At 42.7% G+C, this 17,697-nt stretch overlaps 2 protein-coding genes across 2 annotated transcripts in view; one reads left to right on the forward strand and one right to left on the reverse strand.

Annotated features, from left to right (window-relative positions):
- Positions 1-2,970: 2,970 nt before the first annotated feature.
- OIP5 (Opa interacting protein 5) lies at positions 2,971-12,131 on the reverse strand. Its single transcript, XM_065402364.1, has 5 exons — positions 11,825-12,131; positions 10,754-10,820; positions 9,188-9,310; positions 8,078-8,159; positions 2,971-3,129 (listed from the first exon to the last, which is right to left on the reverse strand). Exons 1-5 carry the CDS (start codon positions 12,129-12,131, stop codon positions 2,971-2,973), a joined length of 738 nt encoding a protein of 245 aa, XP_065258436.1.
- A 505-nt stretch (positions 12,132-12,636) lies between these two features.
- NUSAP1 (nucleolar and spindle associated protein 1) overlaps positions 12,637-17,697 on the forward strand; it is a 30,003-nt gene continuing 24,942 nt past the window's right edge. Inside the window, exon 1 of the mRNA XM_065404226.1 lies at positions 12,637-12,729. Within this exon, the coding sequence (XP_065260298.1) occupies positions 12,637-12,729 (93 nt within the window). The remainder of the gene's footprint in view (positions 12,730-17,697) is intronic.

Below are 17,697 nucleotides of genomic sequence, written 5' to 3' on the forward strand. Positions count from 1 at the left end.
TATCTATTCACTCCACCGTAGAAAGAAAGAAAAAGCTAGTTTTACTTGTTCATTGAACAGTTACTCTCCCCAGGAAAGTAAAATATTGCAACAGTGCACTATTTCTATAACTGTAGCACCTAGGAGCCCTACTCATGGACCAGGACAGCGTCACCCTTGCTGCTGTACAGACAACAAACAGATGATCCCTGCCCCAAAGAGCTTACTATCTGAAACCTGCTCTACACTGAAAAGTTAGCTAGGTTGAGCTAGGTCACGTTAGGGCACTATTGTTAGGTCGACCTCTTGCACCTCCCCCCCGGTCCCCATGTACGTGCAGAAGAATTCCTCCATTGACCTAGCTACCACCTCTTAGAGGTGGATTAACTACATACCAAGTGAAACCCCCTTCTGTCAATGTAGGAAGCATCTATGGCTCTACAGCTTCAGAGTAGACATGGCCTAAGACAGTGGTTTTCAACCTGTGATCTGCAGACCTCTGGGGGTCCCCAGACTATGTCTAAGATTTTCAAAGGGGTCCGCACCGCCATTAAAAATTTAGGGGTCTGCAAATAAATTTTAAAAAGGTTAAAAACCACTGGCCTAAGAGAAAGGGGATTTAGACTTACTCCAGAGATCAGATCAAACCCGTTTGATTTACAGATGAGCTATAGAATATAATCAGATTCTGCTGAATTTCAGCTTTCAAAAAACAAAAATTAAAAAATTCTAGCCTTAACTGTGGCAAAGATAGTGCTGAATACCTGAACAAAATGTAACTGACAGAGGCTTCTCTTCCAAGTTAACAACAACGAAACAGTGGGTGAGTGTGTCGATACCCCTGCTCCCATATTAGGGTGCTGATGCTGAAACATGGCACTTTTTATAAACATTAACTATTTATTTAATCTTAGCAGACAGGAGGTAGGACTAAAGCCCATGGGAGGTAACTGGAGTTACTGCAGAGATAGAGGGGACAAGAGACAAAGAGGGAGGGGAAATGGAGAAGGGGAGAGAATTGGTCCCACAGTTAGGCATTTTTTCAAGACTAATGCTGAATGCAACAGTTAAGAGGCTGAACAAATAACAGAAAAATGAAGTTACAATATTAAGATCATACTCTTGTCCAAAGATCAAGGGTAGTCGATTCACATCAAAAGGAGATCAACTATGTATTACTGGTAGTATAGCCTAGACCTTAAAATAGAATTTGGTCATCTCCACTGCTTGAACAACTCCCAAGAAATTCCCTTATTCCTACACTAGTGAAGTAGTATACAGTAACTTTGGACCTTTAACAAAAATAAGGACTTCTGAAGTATTTGCTATTTAAAAGAACAATTTGCTCTGAGAGTAAATTGCTCTGACTACAGCTCTTATAGAAGAGGAAATAAAATTAAAATCTGCTAGTATGAACAAATAGGTTGTTTGCAGTGTTATTGTAGCTGTGTTAGTCCTTGAACAGGAGACAGACAAGGTAGGTCAGGAAATTACTAGACAAACTTCTGCTGGTGAAAGGTACAAGCTTTTAAGCTACACCAAGCTGAAGAAGAGCTGGGTGTAGCTTGAAAGCTTGTACCTTCCACCAGCAGAAGTTGGTCCAATAAAAGATATTACTGCACCTATCTGGTCTCAAACAAATAGGTTGACATGCAAAATACTTATACAAAAATCTCACATTTACATCAAACACCTAGTTTTCGACTTCACCTTTAGTTACCAATTCTGTTACTATTGAAAAGTGCTATGATATATGGGAGTATCAGTTCCTGTGATGGTTGTGGAGCATACACAATTATACATCTTAAAAATGCAGTAAGTAATTTACAAGATTTGAATTTAGCACTAGTTTAGGAGATACTAAGTTCTCCTATTTCAGTCTGAGTACCTCAAAACATAGCTGTTGCTATTCTAGGTTATTGCCAAGTATTTGGCCTAACCAGTATGGATACTTCAAAAGACTTCCTATGATCATTAACCAAAAAACTCCACATGATTTATTATGTGATGGCTGCTGATCCAGACCATTCTAGTATCATGGAGTGGGCTATTTTCCAGCAGTCCCAGACTCCCTTCTCTCATTTAGAAGTTTGCATTTTCCCTACATAGCTCAGATCTGAGAAAAATCAAACAAACCACTAACTGAAAAAGCATGAGGTACTAGGGTTGCTGAGATCAGCAACTCAGGCCAGAACCAATACTGATTGTAGTCTTTTGCTCAGGGCATGGGGGAAAAAATCACTTATCAATGGAATTAAAATGAGCATGTAAGTACTTTCCCCTCTATGCCCGATACAAAATTTCAGGCATAATTTCCCAACATATTGGAGGCTTTAAAACATAAGTATGCCTTCTGTGGAGGGGGAGTGAAAAGGGAAGCTCCTTTCATCTTCCCAGGTATAGAGAGAAGCTTCTACCCCCACAGCCATGGAGGAAGAAGAGCCCTCTCACACATACTAAATAAATAAATAAAGAAATTCACAACAAGAGAAAGAACCCATTCAAGACTCAACAGGAAGACATCTGGATCAAGGCCTACCTCCTGTGAACATTTCCTCTACATAAAGAGATGATACCAGGGTTTCAGCCCCCACTAAGAACATTGTAATAACATCACATGGTAGCATATTTTGAATCACTCTCAGGAACTTAAAATCTTAGTTTTTCCAACAGCTGGTTTTTAAACCATATATTGCTCAGGAAGAACCACAGTACAAGCTGTATTACACCTCCAAGAGTAGAAGTGCTGCAAGGATGAGGTATTTGTTTTGAAGTCACAGAAGGAGGAAACAGTTTCTTGCTCCTCAAAAATCCAGTCCACTTCACCAGTCTGAGCTATATTTCAACAAAAGCTTTTCATGCATATAACAAAGTGGCAAATTAGCTTTCTCTGACATTTTTCAGGGTGGTGGTGATTTCAAACCACTTTGTTCACTACAATGAAGAAACCTGCAACGATACACAAATGGCTCCATATTCTATGATGGCATATTAATTGCTTGTCTTGATTCCTGCAAACCCTAGCTTTAGGCCAACTGTCCTTGATGCATAGCCCTGCTTGTCAGCCATGTTGATCTGTTGATTCAGTTCTTCCAGCCTCTTAATCAGTACCTCTAGGCGCACATGGACCCCCACAAGTTGTTCTTTCAGCTAGAAGGAAAGGGAAAAAAATTAAGGGTAGGTAAAGAACAGTTATATACCCTACAGTAACTGTGGTTCTTTGAGATGTGTTGTCCAGATTCCACTGTTGGTGCGCCTGTGCCAAAGATCAAATTATTTTCAACAGCAGTGTTTTTTGTAGCTGTGCCTACGCCCTGAGTGCCCTCTCGCCCCTACAGCAGAGGGCAAAAAGGGGAGAGCAGCCTCAACCACCCTTCACTAATAAGAATCCTATAACAACAGGCAAGGCATGAAATCTGCTGTGTTACTGTAAGGTAAATAATAGGGCTGTCGATTAATCGCAGTTAATTCATGCGATTAACTCAAAAAAATTAATTGTGATTAATCAGTTTTAATCACACTGTTAAACAATAGAATACCAACTGAAATTTATTAAATATTTTTGGATGTTTTTCTACATTTTCAAATATATTGATTTCAATTACAACACAGTATACAAAGTAGACAGGTCCTCACTCATGTCTTGGGGAGTGCTTGGAGCTGTCTGATATCTGTCATAGTTTGGAATCTAATGAGGGAGGTATGCTCCTACAAGTATGAAATCTAATCACTTCCATGATGAACTCTATCCTTTGAGTTGGTGCTAGTGTGGATTTGTCTCTGACCTTGAGGCCCAGCGAGATGAAGATTTAAAAGACATGAACAGAGCTGATCACTTGCTATGGGGATTTCCCTCAAATGAGCCAGTTTAAGTAGAGGTATACCTGGATTGTTTGCCTTCTCAGATGAGCTGCCACCATACTAAGAACTTTGAAGACTAATGGGGCAGTGGAGAGGCCAAAGGGTAGGACCCTGTATTGTTAATGAGATGCTCCTATGAATCTCAGCTACTTTCTGTGAGTTGAATAAATCTAAGTGTGAAAATAGGCATCCTGAAGTTGAGAACTACAGACCATTGGATCCAAAGAGGGTATTATAGAATCTAGGGCAAGCATGTGGAACATGAAATGATGGATGAAAGCATTAAAACATCAAAGACAGGGAAATAGACACCCATCCTCTTCTTTACTTCCTAACCCCAATGGGAATAAAAGCTCTTACCACAGAAATCTGGGGGCATTTCCTCTACTGCTCCCAGGCATATGAGAGACTTGTTGAAGCAGGAGGTAGACTCCCGCATGGGAAGGGTTCCTGAAGAGAGATTAGGAGGATTAGGAGGGCATAGGGGCAGTTTAAAATTGGAAGTGATACCCATTGATGATTATCTTAAGGACCAATCAGTCTGAGGTTATTCTAACCCAGGCTTCTTGGAAGTAAGGCAGCAGCCAGGCAGGGGTGAAAAAAGAAGGATCTGAAGGTGGTCCAGACAACCCCTTGACAGTGTTGCCAATTTGATTCCTGTCTGATGCCCTAGACTGTGAGGCAGCTGAAGAAGAGGCAGCGGTTTGCCTCAGGTGAAGTCTCTGCCTCTTTCTTGGGGCACTGAAAATCTGAGAATAATATTGTGATAGACAAATGACCATAGAACAGCTGATGCTTCCATTGCTCTCTCTTTGAGGCTGTATGTTCCAGTCCCCAGGATTGCAGGATCACTCACGAGTCTTTCTGGGTGGGAAGTGCTCATCTGTGCCACTGTTAAATAGCTAGTTTCCCTCAAATGGGAGGTCCTTAGTGGTAACTTGGACTTCCCTCAGGATCCCAGATGCTTGCAGCCAAGAGGACCTTTTTATTGTAACAGCAGTGGGCATGGTTCTTGCTGCCATATCAGATATATCTAGTGCTGCTTAAAGTACCAGGCTGCCTATAAGCTGACCTTCTGCCATTAGAGATTTTGAATTCTCTTGGGTCTCCTTCAAGAATTTATTGAGAAAGTTGGAAAGCTGATCCCAAATCAAAGAATCATATTTTGAGTAGCATCTGGTAATTTGCTATTCTCATCTGGAGGCTCAACAAGTAGACTTTTCTGCCAGAGATCTAGTTTTTTGGGGTCCGTCTCTTGAGGGGTAGATTTCAGCTGGCCTTGATGTTTAGATTTACTTGAAATGCCTATACCATCAGATTGCCTAAAGTAGGATGCTGATAATATTCAAATCCCATGGCTGATAACTGGTACCCTCCTATCAGTTTTCTTGGAGGTAAGTGGAACTGAGGCATGTGTATGCCAAATTATCTTGGCTGTTTCAAGCAGTCCAGCACTTTTTTTAACCCATCTCCTTGAAGATGAAGTTTGCAGGATATCATGGTATCCAGCATCTCCACCATTCATCTCATCAGGTCTTGGAAGACTTTTAGCTCATCCAATGAGGCAACAGATAATTAACTGCTTCATCTGGAGGAGCACAAGGATACGGCATAAGGTGATTGTTCAGGAGCGTGGTTGTCTCCATTATATTCTTCCTCAACTTTCATGAATTGTGGCTAGGACAGGTACTTGTGCAGGTTGGAGTTGTTTCTTTGGTGATAGAGCTCTGGCATTGTAGACTGTGAAGGATCCTGACTTCCTAGAATATGGTTTCCCAGCTGAAGGGGACAAGTATGGCCAGACCTGGTAAGAGCAGTGGGACGGATGGCACATGGGTGGATACCAATGGAGTGCTCCCTCCCCAATGACTTCCTGACACCCTTCAGAAATTAATCCCTAGACTCCCAGCCCAATTCCCACTGTGCTACTCACAAGGGGTGGAAGGGGATGCTCAGGGGAGGAGGCCTGGTGTATTGCATTGAGTAAGACAAAAAGGAATGAACCTTTGGGTGAGAAGTTGAGGATTTGGTGATCACCTTTTCAAGTCTCTCAATAAGAGGTGACTCCACAGCACCAAGAGACCTTGTTTTAGGCCCAGCACTGAAGTTGTACCGAAGAGGCCAGTACTGCATATAGGGCACTTGGTGCTGACAGGTCCTTATGCTGAAAAGGAACCATCAGTCCGATTTCAATATGGAGGTACTGAAGCAGGACTCTGATTTCAAGCTCTTAATAGAAGTAGTCTTAGGAAAGGATCTCTGTCTCCTGCTTGGAAAGGGGGTGGTACCTGCCCTGATCCCAGGAGCGGCTCTCCTTGAAGCCCCTTTTTGGAAGTAGATGTGAATGTGGTGGACGAACAGAACTTAAAAGGTGGCCCAGGAGCTCAGAGTGGTGTCTTGGCTCACTGGGCCTCTGGAGACCTGTGACTGACCTAATTGGTGAAGTTATGCCAGGGGTCTGCCGATCCAGTGAGGCTTACATCAGCTTTTCCAGGAGGAAGAGCTTAAGCCTTGCCTCCCGCGCCTGCTGAAGCACATTTAGAAAAGGAGTGGAATACAGAGCAGCACTCTGAGACGTATCCCCCTGCTAGGGGAATTAGACACCTAGAATATCCATTAATAATGGGCATTGCTACATCACAAGAGGGACACGTTTTGAACCCTGGTGATTTGACGTCAGGCATTTAATTTAAGGTATTGTATGGGGGTATTTTTTTAAAATAAAACCAGTGGGTAAAAGTAACCTACAGAATAAGTAGTAACTATTGAAATGCTAAAGCTAAAGCCGCATAGGATGTAGACACTAAAGGGGTTCTGTCTTGCAGGCACAGGTGGTAAGAAGGAACTGAGTGATGGTTGAGGCTTCTCCACCCTTTATGTCCCCAACTACAGAGGGCAATAAGACATCCAGGATATAGGTGCAGTCAAAGGATTCTTTTTAAAAGCAGTGTCTGATCTCGCACAAGTGAACACCCCCAACGGAATCTGTGTGGACAATTATTTGAAGGAGAACCTGAGATACCATCAGGTTACCACTGTAAACAGAGTCCTGCACGTGTCATTATTTTATGAATGGCAAACATTCCATAAAGAGCTCAATCCTATGATCATTCTAGCAACATCCCATGTAAGCAAACCTTTCAAAAACATCGTTTGCACTTCTGATCAAATGCTACCATTATTTGAGCAAAACATTGATTGATTTCAATGGCAGTTTTGCTTGAACGAGGGCTGCAACAATTGACTCTTTAAAGTGTTTAGTGACCATGAAAAACAGAATGCTCCCTATTCAGGTCACAGAGGGTACATCTACACAGCAACTAGACACCTGCGTCTGGCGCGGGCCAACCAACTCTGGCTCATGGGGCTCAGGCTGTGAGGCTGTTTCGCTGCTGTGTAGACTTCCAGGCTCAGGCTGCAGCCTGAGCTCTGGGACCCTCACACCTCGCATGGTCCTAGAGCTCAGACTCCAGCCAAGCCTGGAAGTCTACACAGCAATGAAACAGCCCTGCAGCCCAAACCCAAGTCGACTGGCCCGGGCCAGCTGCAGGGGTATATAGTTGCTGTGTAGATGTACCCAGAAAGGCCTGAATATGACTTGCAGGAGGAGAGAAGTCTTCTGAAAACATATCAGGCCCAATTTCATATTCAGACCAGAAAACAAAGACAAAAACAAAAGCAGAAGTGGTTTACAACTTAGGAGGAATAAATGTTGAAGAAAAAGGGATATTCAAACTAACATAGGCCTAAAATATAGGTACTGTAAAAGCAGTTACAGGATTTAAATAGAAGAGTCCCCATGAAACTGAAAGACAGTAGAACCAAATTTTAGAGTAGCAGCATTCTTCTACATTTAGCACAGCCCAAACGTTGCAATATATGAGAACATAGAAGTCAATTAGATAAGACTGTGACTAATTGTTGTCCATCCTAAGTTTGATGCAGAAGGTAAATGTCAGTGGTGAAGAATAAATTGAAGAAAAATTAATTTTAACAACAGGATGTTGACAGAGACAACTATAGGTTAAATTAAACCTGCTTGTGTTCCTTTAATCCCCTTTAAAGATAAGTTGCTGTCCTGTGCCAGAAAAACATGCACATCCATTTGTTCATGGGATTATTAAGCATGACTGTTTTAATAGTTTAGTGTATTTGCGGTGGTGCTGAAAACTTAATTTGTATGAAATTTGCATTTCACCCCTTTTTTAACACACACAAAATCACAAAGAAACTTTACTTTTTCCAGATGTTCCTTTAGGCTCAAAGCAGGAAAGTTCATCTCAGAGGCCTCTATCATGGCTTTAGTTTTTAAGAGATAACTGAAAAACAAAAGTCAAAAAAGAGAGAATAGTAATAAAAACCAGAGAAACATTCATTGTATAAAAAGGTAGTTTATGCAGAAACTAATGCAGGTGCCAACCTGTGACCAAAAATAGTCAATGTAATCATTAATTAATATTAAAATAGAATAATAAAGTTTTCATTTTCCTCAATTGTTTACTCTTTCACCAACTACAATTTATAGCTGCCACAGATAGACCCTCAGTCTAAAAAGATCACTTTTGCTTGACAACCAGCCTGCTATTATAACAATTAGTAAGTTTGACTCAATTCTAGTTAAGTGATATACAATTGTGATATATTTCTGTATTGTGAGGAACAAAACTTAGTGTTTATGACTAAGCTAGCTAGAAATAGTCTTCAAGCAATACAGATGTATTAGCTGAGATGTATTAATTTGGAAAGTTGCACTCTCTCTACTTCTATTACCCTTGCAATAGAAAGCAAGGGCGAAATAATTTCTCCAAGTTAAGAATTTACATAGATGCTGCAGGTGGAGGGTGCACAACAGTGGCTACATTCTAATGGTGGTATAAGACAGAGTAATATAATGTACATTAATCAATACATTATAAAAAACGTAGCCAGTGTCATTCTAAACAAAAGGATTGTAATGATACTGGAATATTTGTAGAAGACAAGTTTAATGTGCCTTCTTATAAGCTTTTCAGCACTACATTAAAAAAAAATGTAGAGTAGACTGGTAGCTGAGGATTTTGCTATTTATGGACAAAGTAAGGACTTCCACAGGAAAGAATTCACACAGCTTTTGACTGACCTGCATTTACTACCAGAAAGAGAAACTATGAACAAGCAGTTCAGGATTTGCTTTGATATTTTCTGCTGCCAGTGAGAACTGATAATATCACCAACCTGCATTTGCCATTCTGGTTTTATACAAATCAAAATATTATCCTTATATTGGTATTCTTCCCTTCCCACGAAGAGCTCTGCTCTGGACCTAATTTCTAACTTGTCATTCTCTGTCATATTGGTGTGTACTAACCAGAGGATGTTGTCCTTGAAAAGACAAAAGAAGCCTCGCAGATGAACCAGGGCAGCGAAGGCAGAATAGAGGCTGAAGCCCACCATTAATCCACACGAATGACAGTACAATGCATAGTAAGCACTGAAAAGAGAGAGAAAAGATTTCAGTAGAGCAGAGGTTTCCAAACTGTAGTCCAAACACTGCTTACTGGTGCCATCAGGACATAACAAATAAATGTAGTATTACTTCTCCATATAAGCAAGCACTATAATAGGAGTCCCATAACCTCTGTGACAAAGTAGTGGGGTAGGTTGTCCACAAGATAGTCTTTGTATTAAAGGCAGTTACCCACTCAAAAGTTTGGAAAACCCCAGAAGCTGAGGTTAAAATCTGAAAACTGAAATCTAACTTAAAAGGTCAGTTCAGGATACCCCGCTGCTACTGAAACACATCTATGAATTTTAAAGAGAAAATAATTTCAGACAGACTTAAAAATGAAAACAAAAAAATAGAGAGATGCACAGAGGAAACTGAGGTATGTGAACCCATAACATCATCAACTCATTAGCTATACAACCATTAAGTTTTCCTTTTTGTCCTGTCCCTCCTACCCCACTACAGTAGAAAAGCGAAAAATGGCCACAAGAGTGGTTTGGGATACACAAATACAGTACGTAACTTAACAGGTAAGAATTACAAGCTGTGCAAGATGCCTATGAAAAATTCACTTCCCCATGGGGAGCAGAAAGTAAGTGCCATCACCTTCCGCAGAATACAAACATGCCTTTAAAAAAAGTTTCTAACCCTTATAATTGTGACAAACCTTCCAAAATATGAATCAAGCACAATACAGATACAGGGCTGCCTCCTCAAATTTGCACAGCTCAAGCAGCTGCAGCTACTCAACTTTGAAAGTAGCAACCCCTGATTCAAACTCAGTTTCTTATTTTCTTCTGTGAAGTCTAATAAAAACACTGTAAACCATGCTTGACAAAGATACTCTCCTCTAGCCACTTCCCTTTCTGCAGAGTTTTGGTTAACTCAAATTATTTCCCTCCCATTAGATTCATAATAGGTAAAGAAAAAGCATTATCTATCTAGGTGAATCAGCTTCTACTGATTGTTTAATTCATTACCAGCAAAACTTGTTCACTTTCACTATTAAAGAATATAAAAAGACTTTCCATCTTAACAGGTATATAAACTGTTATTTTTGGATAGAGATTGCTTCCTTTTTTGATTTACTCAAATGTCTCTCCCTCCCCCCCCCCCCCCCCCCATCTCAAGGGTAAATAGGGCAAAAACTTAGTTTTATTTGGGGGTGTGAATATAGGCTATCGATTTACAAAGGCTTTCTCAGTTGAAAAAGCAGTGGACAGGTCCAAAACCAAACTAGATTATTTGTCAATTCTATGAGACACCTCTAAGAGGGAGCTGGAGGGATTTTAGAAACTTATTTTCTTCTGGCACAGACACATTTCTAAAATTCAGAAGCAACACATTAATGCCTTTCTGCTCTGCTTCCTGACCATCTCAAATTGAGAACTAATACCAAAAGCAAAAAGCAACATCTGAGGTACCTACCATCCTAGAAGGGGTCCTTCAATACCGACCATTAAAGAATCGTCCAAAACAACATCATTTGTGACTTCTGAGAAGATAAACCCATAGATGGTGAATGATCAGTGGCGTATGACTAATATTTTTATTTGTCCCCAACACTAAGGTTCTGAACTTTCTATCTTAGGCTTGGAAGGATTCATTTTTGTTCTATATTTATTTTAATGGAAAAACACATTTCAATCCTAGTAGCTTTTTTTAACGTTTGTGTTGACTTAATTGTTTGCATTCATAGAAAATTAAAATCTTCCAATGCTGTTATTCAGACTATGCGACTGAATCCCAGATTCAAATATATTTTGTAATATTTAATTTGTGTAAGCATAATAGAATACTGACTTTTTGCTGGAGCCAGCCACTAGCACAAAAACGGGTCTATTTAAAGACTCATGCAATTCCACTTTACTCTAGTGGGACTATCCTGTAATGGAGCACTAGGAAAAGGGAAAGGACAGCTCGCAGCTGGCAGACAGTGGGGCAGATCTCAGTGGGAATGAAATTAACAGTCTTTGGGCAGTGGCAATGTGCGGGGAAGGAAGCAGCTTTACAGCCACATGTCCCGACTGAGTTTACAGGACTGTTGTTTCACTTGCAAACTGAGTAGAGCTGAGAGAGAGTTACTGTTTTAATGTCACTTCAGAGCAGAACCGAAACTGACGCCACGTTTTATGAAGTCTCCCAACATTTCGTGTTTTTTGAGCACGCATTAGGGCCATTTGGTGGCCCACAGAAAACAAGGCACTGCAAGACCCGCTCACTGGGGCAGGGATAACCCACTGGTTACGCTGCTCTCCACGGAGGGGATGTTAGGCCCGCAGTTAGGTCACTGAGGACCACAACCGCAGCAGCCGCGTCCTTCTCCGCAGACTCACGTCAGCGCCCGTGCCAGGTAGCCCTGCCCTGCCCAGCCCACGGGGCTGACCAGGGGCTCCCACAGGCAACCAGGCCAAGGGAGCGCTAGTGAATCCAGGCCCAGGCTCCGTCCAGTCGCAGCCTCGCTGCCCAGGCACAGAGTCTGGTGCTCCGGGGACTCACTGAAGCAGACGAGGACCTGCAGGCAACGGTCCTCCTGGGCGCAGAGATGCAGCGAGTCGCCCAGCACCGCGCGGCAGCCCCTGCAGTGGAAAAGGGCGCACTCCTCCAGCCGGAGCCCTCGGCTCAGCAGCGTCCCGCCACCCGGGCTGCTCGGCTCCCGCTGGGGCTCCGCGCCGCGCGGCATGCCCGCGTCCTCCTGCGATGGGCGGCCCCAGCTCCGGAGAACAGGGCCCGGCCGCTCGAAGGTGATGACGCCGTCAACCTGAGGCTCCTGGAACAACTGCTGGATACATCTCCGCACGGCCATCTTCTTCTCTCGCGGTGCCTGACCTCCCGCTCCCGCCCGGATTCGAATCCAACGCCCGCCCCCTTGCTATTCCAATTGGAGTACTACCTATAAGTCTGCGCTCCGATTGGACGGAATACAAGCAATCACTTCACCGGGTGCTCGCAACAGGGAAATAATTTCTTCCGGCCATTGGATGATGGGGGATACCAATCATTCTCCTTCCCAATCAGATAGCGATAATTTGGGCTAGGGAGGGGCTTTAATTTGATAGACTGTTTACATGTGCCTATCGTGTTTAAACAAAACAAATCCCATTCCCCAGGATGCCATTGGCTGTCGGTGTGTCTCACGGTCCATCTGCTGGTAGGTTGTTCAGCCAATGACAGGGCGCGAAGGGTGAATTCGAATGGTGGGGGGTGGGACGAAGTAGTTTGGCGTCAGTTGAGCGCGAGATTCGAAGCACGGGCACGGCGGTTACCGTGGGCCGCGCTCACAGACCGGTTGCTGCCATAGCCCTACTGCCATGGAGCCGCCCTCGCTGCCGCAGCTGGAGTCGTTCAAATACAGCGAGCTACAGCAGGTGGCCAAGGCCGCCGGCCTCCGGGCCAACCTGAAGGTGAGGAGGTGGCGTCCAGGCCGGGGAGAGTCCCTCAGCCGCTGGGAAGGGAGATGGGGGAGAATGGCACAGGGGATCCGGATAGCCGGCTTCGGGACCGGGCCAGGGTCTGCTCCCTGAGCGGGGGCTGATACTGCCGAGCAAAGGTGTGAGCGTACCTGGGTTAAGGGTAGCGGAGCGGGCGCGGCTGACGCCTGGGTCCCTGTCCTAGCAGCGCTCCAGTTCTCTGTGCGACTGCAGCGAGCGCGGTGGAGAGCCGTGGGGACGCAGGGTGCACGGGTCACCGCTATGTGTGGAGGCGACCAACTTACAGTCTGATCCCTATCAAACGTGGGTTTACAGGGCGCAGAGGTGGGACCACAGCCCCTAAGCTTCCATGTGAACTTCTAGGACATACGAATGGCCATGCTGGGTTAGACCAACAGACCACCTAGCCGAATATCCTGTCTTCTGACCGTGGCTAATGCCAGGTGCTTCAGAGGGAATGAGCAGAACAGGCAATTCTCAAGTGATCTGCCCCTGGCTGGGCCAACTAGGCAGAGGCTAAGGACAACCAGTGCATGGGGTTGTCTCCCTGCCCATCTTGGCTAATAACCATTGATGGACCTATTCTCCATGAATTTATCTAATTTTTTAACCCAGTTATACTTTTGGCCTTCACTACATCCCCTGCTGCAAGTTCCACAGGTTGACTGCTTTGTGTGAAGTAGTACTTCCTTATATTACTGTTAAATGTGGTGCCTGTTAATTTAATTGGCAGACCACTGGTTCTTTCGTTATGTGAATGGATAAATAACACTTTGTCGAAGGAAAACGCAGTCCTCACTCTTAGGTTGTTTGTAACATGTCAGAGACAGTTTATTCTCAAGCAATTGCAAGGGGGAGAGTGCGCATGGACAGGGATTCCCCCTTCCTAGGCAGGTCTCTGCCAGATAAACAATTAGGGCAAGCATTTATACCTTTTGTTACATACAATAACGCTCAACAACCACATCTGGTTTATACATATTCCTTCCTGATATCTTACTTTTATCTACTAGTTCTTGCTATAGTCTGCGTTCCAGTCTTATCTAACACAAGGTCAAAACAGCATCTCTTACAGTTTTTCCCACTCGCTCAGGCCCTACCTTGAAGTCTTGTGTTATTGGAGTTAGAGTTAGCCTGACTCTTGCTCTATTCTGATTTGAAAACTCAGATGTCTACATCCAAATTCCCTTTATCCACTTCCACAACTTCCTTATTTGATTTCTCCATCCCATTCATAAACCTCTATCACAGCCTTCCTTAGTCATCTCTTTTCCAAGCTGAAAAGTCTTTTTAATCTCCCCTCATATGGAAGGTGTTCCACATCCTTAATCATTTTTGTTGTCCTTTTCTGTACCTTTTCCATTTCTAATATGTGTTTTTTCTGAGATGGGACAACCAGAACTGCCCGCAGTATTCAAGGTATGGGCATACCATGGATTTATACAATGGCATGATATTTACTTATTGCCTATCCATTTCCTAATGGTTCCTAACATTCTGTTAGTTTTTTTTGACTGCTGCTGCACATTGTTTAGATGGTTTTTAGGGAACTATCCACAATAACTCCAAGAGCTCTTTCTTGAACGGTAACACTTAATTTAAATTTGTTCGTCTCTAAGGTGCCACAAGTACTCCTGTTCTTTTTGCGGATACAGACTAACACGGCTGCTACTCTGAAACCAGTTAATTTAGACCCCATCATTTTGTATATTTAGTTGGGATTATATTTTCCAATATGAATTGCTTTGCAATTATCAACATTGAATTTCATATGACATTTTGTTGCCCAGTCACCCAGTTTTGTGAGAGCCCTTTGTAACTCTTCGCCGTCTGCTTTGGACTTAGCTCTCTTGAGTAATTTTTTATCATCTGCAAACTTTGCCACCTCCCTATTTACCCCTTTTTCCAGATCATTCATGAATATGTTGAACAGCACTGGTCCCAGTACAGATCCTTGGGAAACACCACTATTTACTTCTCTCCATTCAGAAAACTGACCATTTATTCCTCTCTTTTTTTCCTGTCTTTTAACCAGTCACTGATCCATGAGAGGAGCTTCCATCTTATTCCCTGACTGCTTAGTTTGCTTAAGAGCCTTTAGTGTGGGACCTTGTAAAAGGCTTTCTAAAAGTCCGAGTACACTATATCCATTGGATTCTCTTTGTCCGCATGTTTGTTGACTCCCCTCAAAGAATTCTGTGCTCTGCTATTTCTGATTCCTCCCACCCCCTACATGTCAGTAACTTGCAACACAAGGCCAGATGCTTTCTGGCTATAAAGAAGGTGCTGTCAAAGGCACAAAGGGATAGCTCAGTGGTTTGAGCATTGGCCTGCTAAACCCAGGATTATAAATTCAATCCTTGAGGGGGCCATTTGGGGATTTAGTTGGGGATTGGTCCTGCTTTGAGCAGGGGGTTGGACTAGATGACCTCCTGAGGTCCCTGATATCCTATGATTAATCTGGAGGGAAGCGTTTCTTCTCACCTGTCTGCTGTCATGTGATAGATAACATCAGGCACATGCAGGGTGTGTTGGTTTTTTGCCTTTGATAGTGACCCTTGGTGGTGGTAAGCTTATCCAGAAAGCACACATTGTCATCACTAGCTGACTTCCATGGAAAACATCACTGGAGGAACTACCGTGCACAGAACTTGGCAGCTATCGGGGAGCAGCTCAAAGCTGTAGACTAGGGGAAGCATCAGTGTACCTAGGGCTTAGAGACACAAGGAGAGGGGATGTGGACCATCATGGTTACAGGGCTAGCTGCACCTCTGTCCCCTTTTTTGGCCTCTCTGAGTGCATTGTCTTAGCTTAGATATCAGGTCTTTACGTATCCAATTTCACAATTCTTCTACTTTTAAGTGGGACCTAGGCTATGATACCCCACATATCCACCATGTATTATCCTGCTGGTTCAATTGAATTCAGTCATCTGCTGCCTTCCTTTCAGGAGTCTGTGATCAGTGGCATATAGTGACCTAAACACCCTTCTTAAAGCAAAAGTAGTATTTACTACTAGGAACAAAGCATTAGAGAAAAAGAGGATTCTGAAACAACAGTTTACACACATATGTATCTTACCTAGAGTCCAGTCCAGTCACTGCCCCTATCTTGTGGTCCGGATCCTCTATCACCTCATCCTCAGAGCTGTGACCACATGGTCCCTCTGCCCAGTTCCTGAAACCCTGAAATCCCCCATAGCTTAAACAAAGCCTCTCCCAGAACTCCACCCAAAAGAGTGAGCTTTCTAGTTTTCTTCTTCAAGGGGCCACATTGTAAGTGGAGAATATAGCACAGAGATGCTTTGCACAGAATTATACCACATTATTGCTTGTTACCTAAGCACATGAGGAATGCTCAGAACTATACACAAGCAAACTCTACATGCATTTCACTGCCTCCATTTCCTTACTACTCCAGGGTATTCTGAGGGCTGGGGTCAGAGGCCATTGGGCCCATCTGGAGTCTTTCTTTCTGCTCCAGTGCATAGCTTGATATACATTGACACAGAGCTCTCTATGATGGAACAAGTGTAAAGCTACCAGGAGTCTTAACAGAGTTAAAAACACCTGAGGATTCAGCAGTTGGGTCCCTTCACAGCAACCTGGTGAGTCGCCAGCAGGGAGAGCCCAATGAGATCTGTGACAATAACCCATCCCCAAAGTTAAATATAATATACATCAGTTCTTAAATTGTAAGCAATGGAGGCTGCGTTGTTCTCATGATGCTGACTTGCCTTGTTTTCATTTATTAAATTGCATTAAAAGAAATAAACAAAATTAATACTTTCCTAATATTACTTTCCTATGCAGTAAGTGCTGTAGGTGCCTCACGGATATTACGGTGACTGCACATGAGAGAGGAAATGATCCATGAGACCATTTCTGTATCAAAATGTGTATTTGTACAGTAATCACATTTGAGAATCCTTGCAGTATTTCATTTTGCAACTATTATTTTAGACAAAGAAAAAGTGGGAGAAGGTACTGAGGAAGGGAATACTTGGTAAGAATGCCACTCAGGAAGACACTGGAGTAAACTGCCTTTTGTGACCAAAAAGAGGCCAGAAGCTTGCTTCAGTTTTTCATGGCAACAAACCAAGCAAGTTTCACTCTTGACTATTTATTTACATTAAATTGTTGTATCAGGCTTGTACATAAAATTGTCCTGTTCTAAAATCACTGAATTATTGCTGTTTTGTGGTGGTTTGAGAGAGCATGTCTGTACAAGATTTTAAACAACAGGTACTTTAATTTCCTGTTCCCAGAAACTTAGTGTTTAGCCAGTTCTTGTTTTTATCTCTGGGCTGAGCACATCTTCAAGCTAACTTCTTTGCAGTATTATCTGATGCAAACTTAAAGTTGCCTTATCTGTAAGGTTTAACACAATGGAAAAACCACAGCATTTTTGCCTGTCAAGATAGGGCCTAAGATTACAAAGTGGGTTGTGTGGAAGAAGTATAAGTGTTTAAAATGTAACTGGTAGTGCATTTCAACAGCCTTAATTTTATCAACTTTTTACATTCTGAGAAACTTGCCCTGACTTCTGGCACCTTTGCTAGAATGAATGGCTTCACAACTACTTTAAACATGGTGTTGGACTGAAAATAGTCACTCCTTTCAAAAATCCCTCAAAAACTTTTCCAAAGCTTTCCCTTTACTTTGGAATCTCCTAAAAACTTCAAACTCAGTTTAATATCTTGGAAAGCTTCTACCAATCACTTGATTGTCTCATTATACAACCAATAAGGAATAGAGAATAAGCTGTTCCTATAATGTGTTTGGAACTAATGTTGTTTTTTAAAATGCTAAACCAGCTGTGTATTTTGAGCAAAAAAGAAGTCATGCCAAATCAAAGTTGAATTTGACCCTTTCATCTCCAACTGGGATGAGCACCCTTGACTTTGAAAAAAAAAAATTGTTATATATATAAATTCTGCAA

Source organism: Emys orbicularis, chromosome 4 (assembly GCF_028017835.1).
Source record: "Emys orbicularis isolate rEmyOrb1 chromosome 4, rEmyOrb1.hap1, whole genome shotgun sequence".
Lineage (NCBI taxonomy): Eukaryota > Metazoa > Chordata > Testudines > Emydidae > Emys > Emys orbicularis.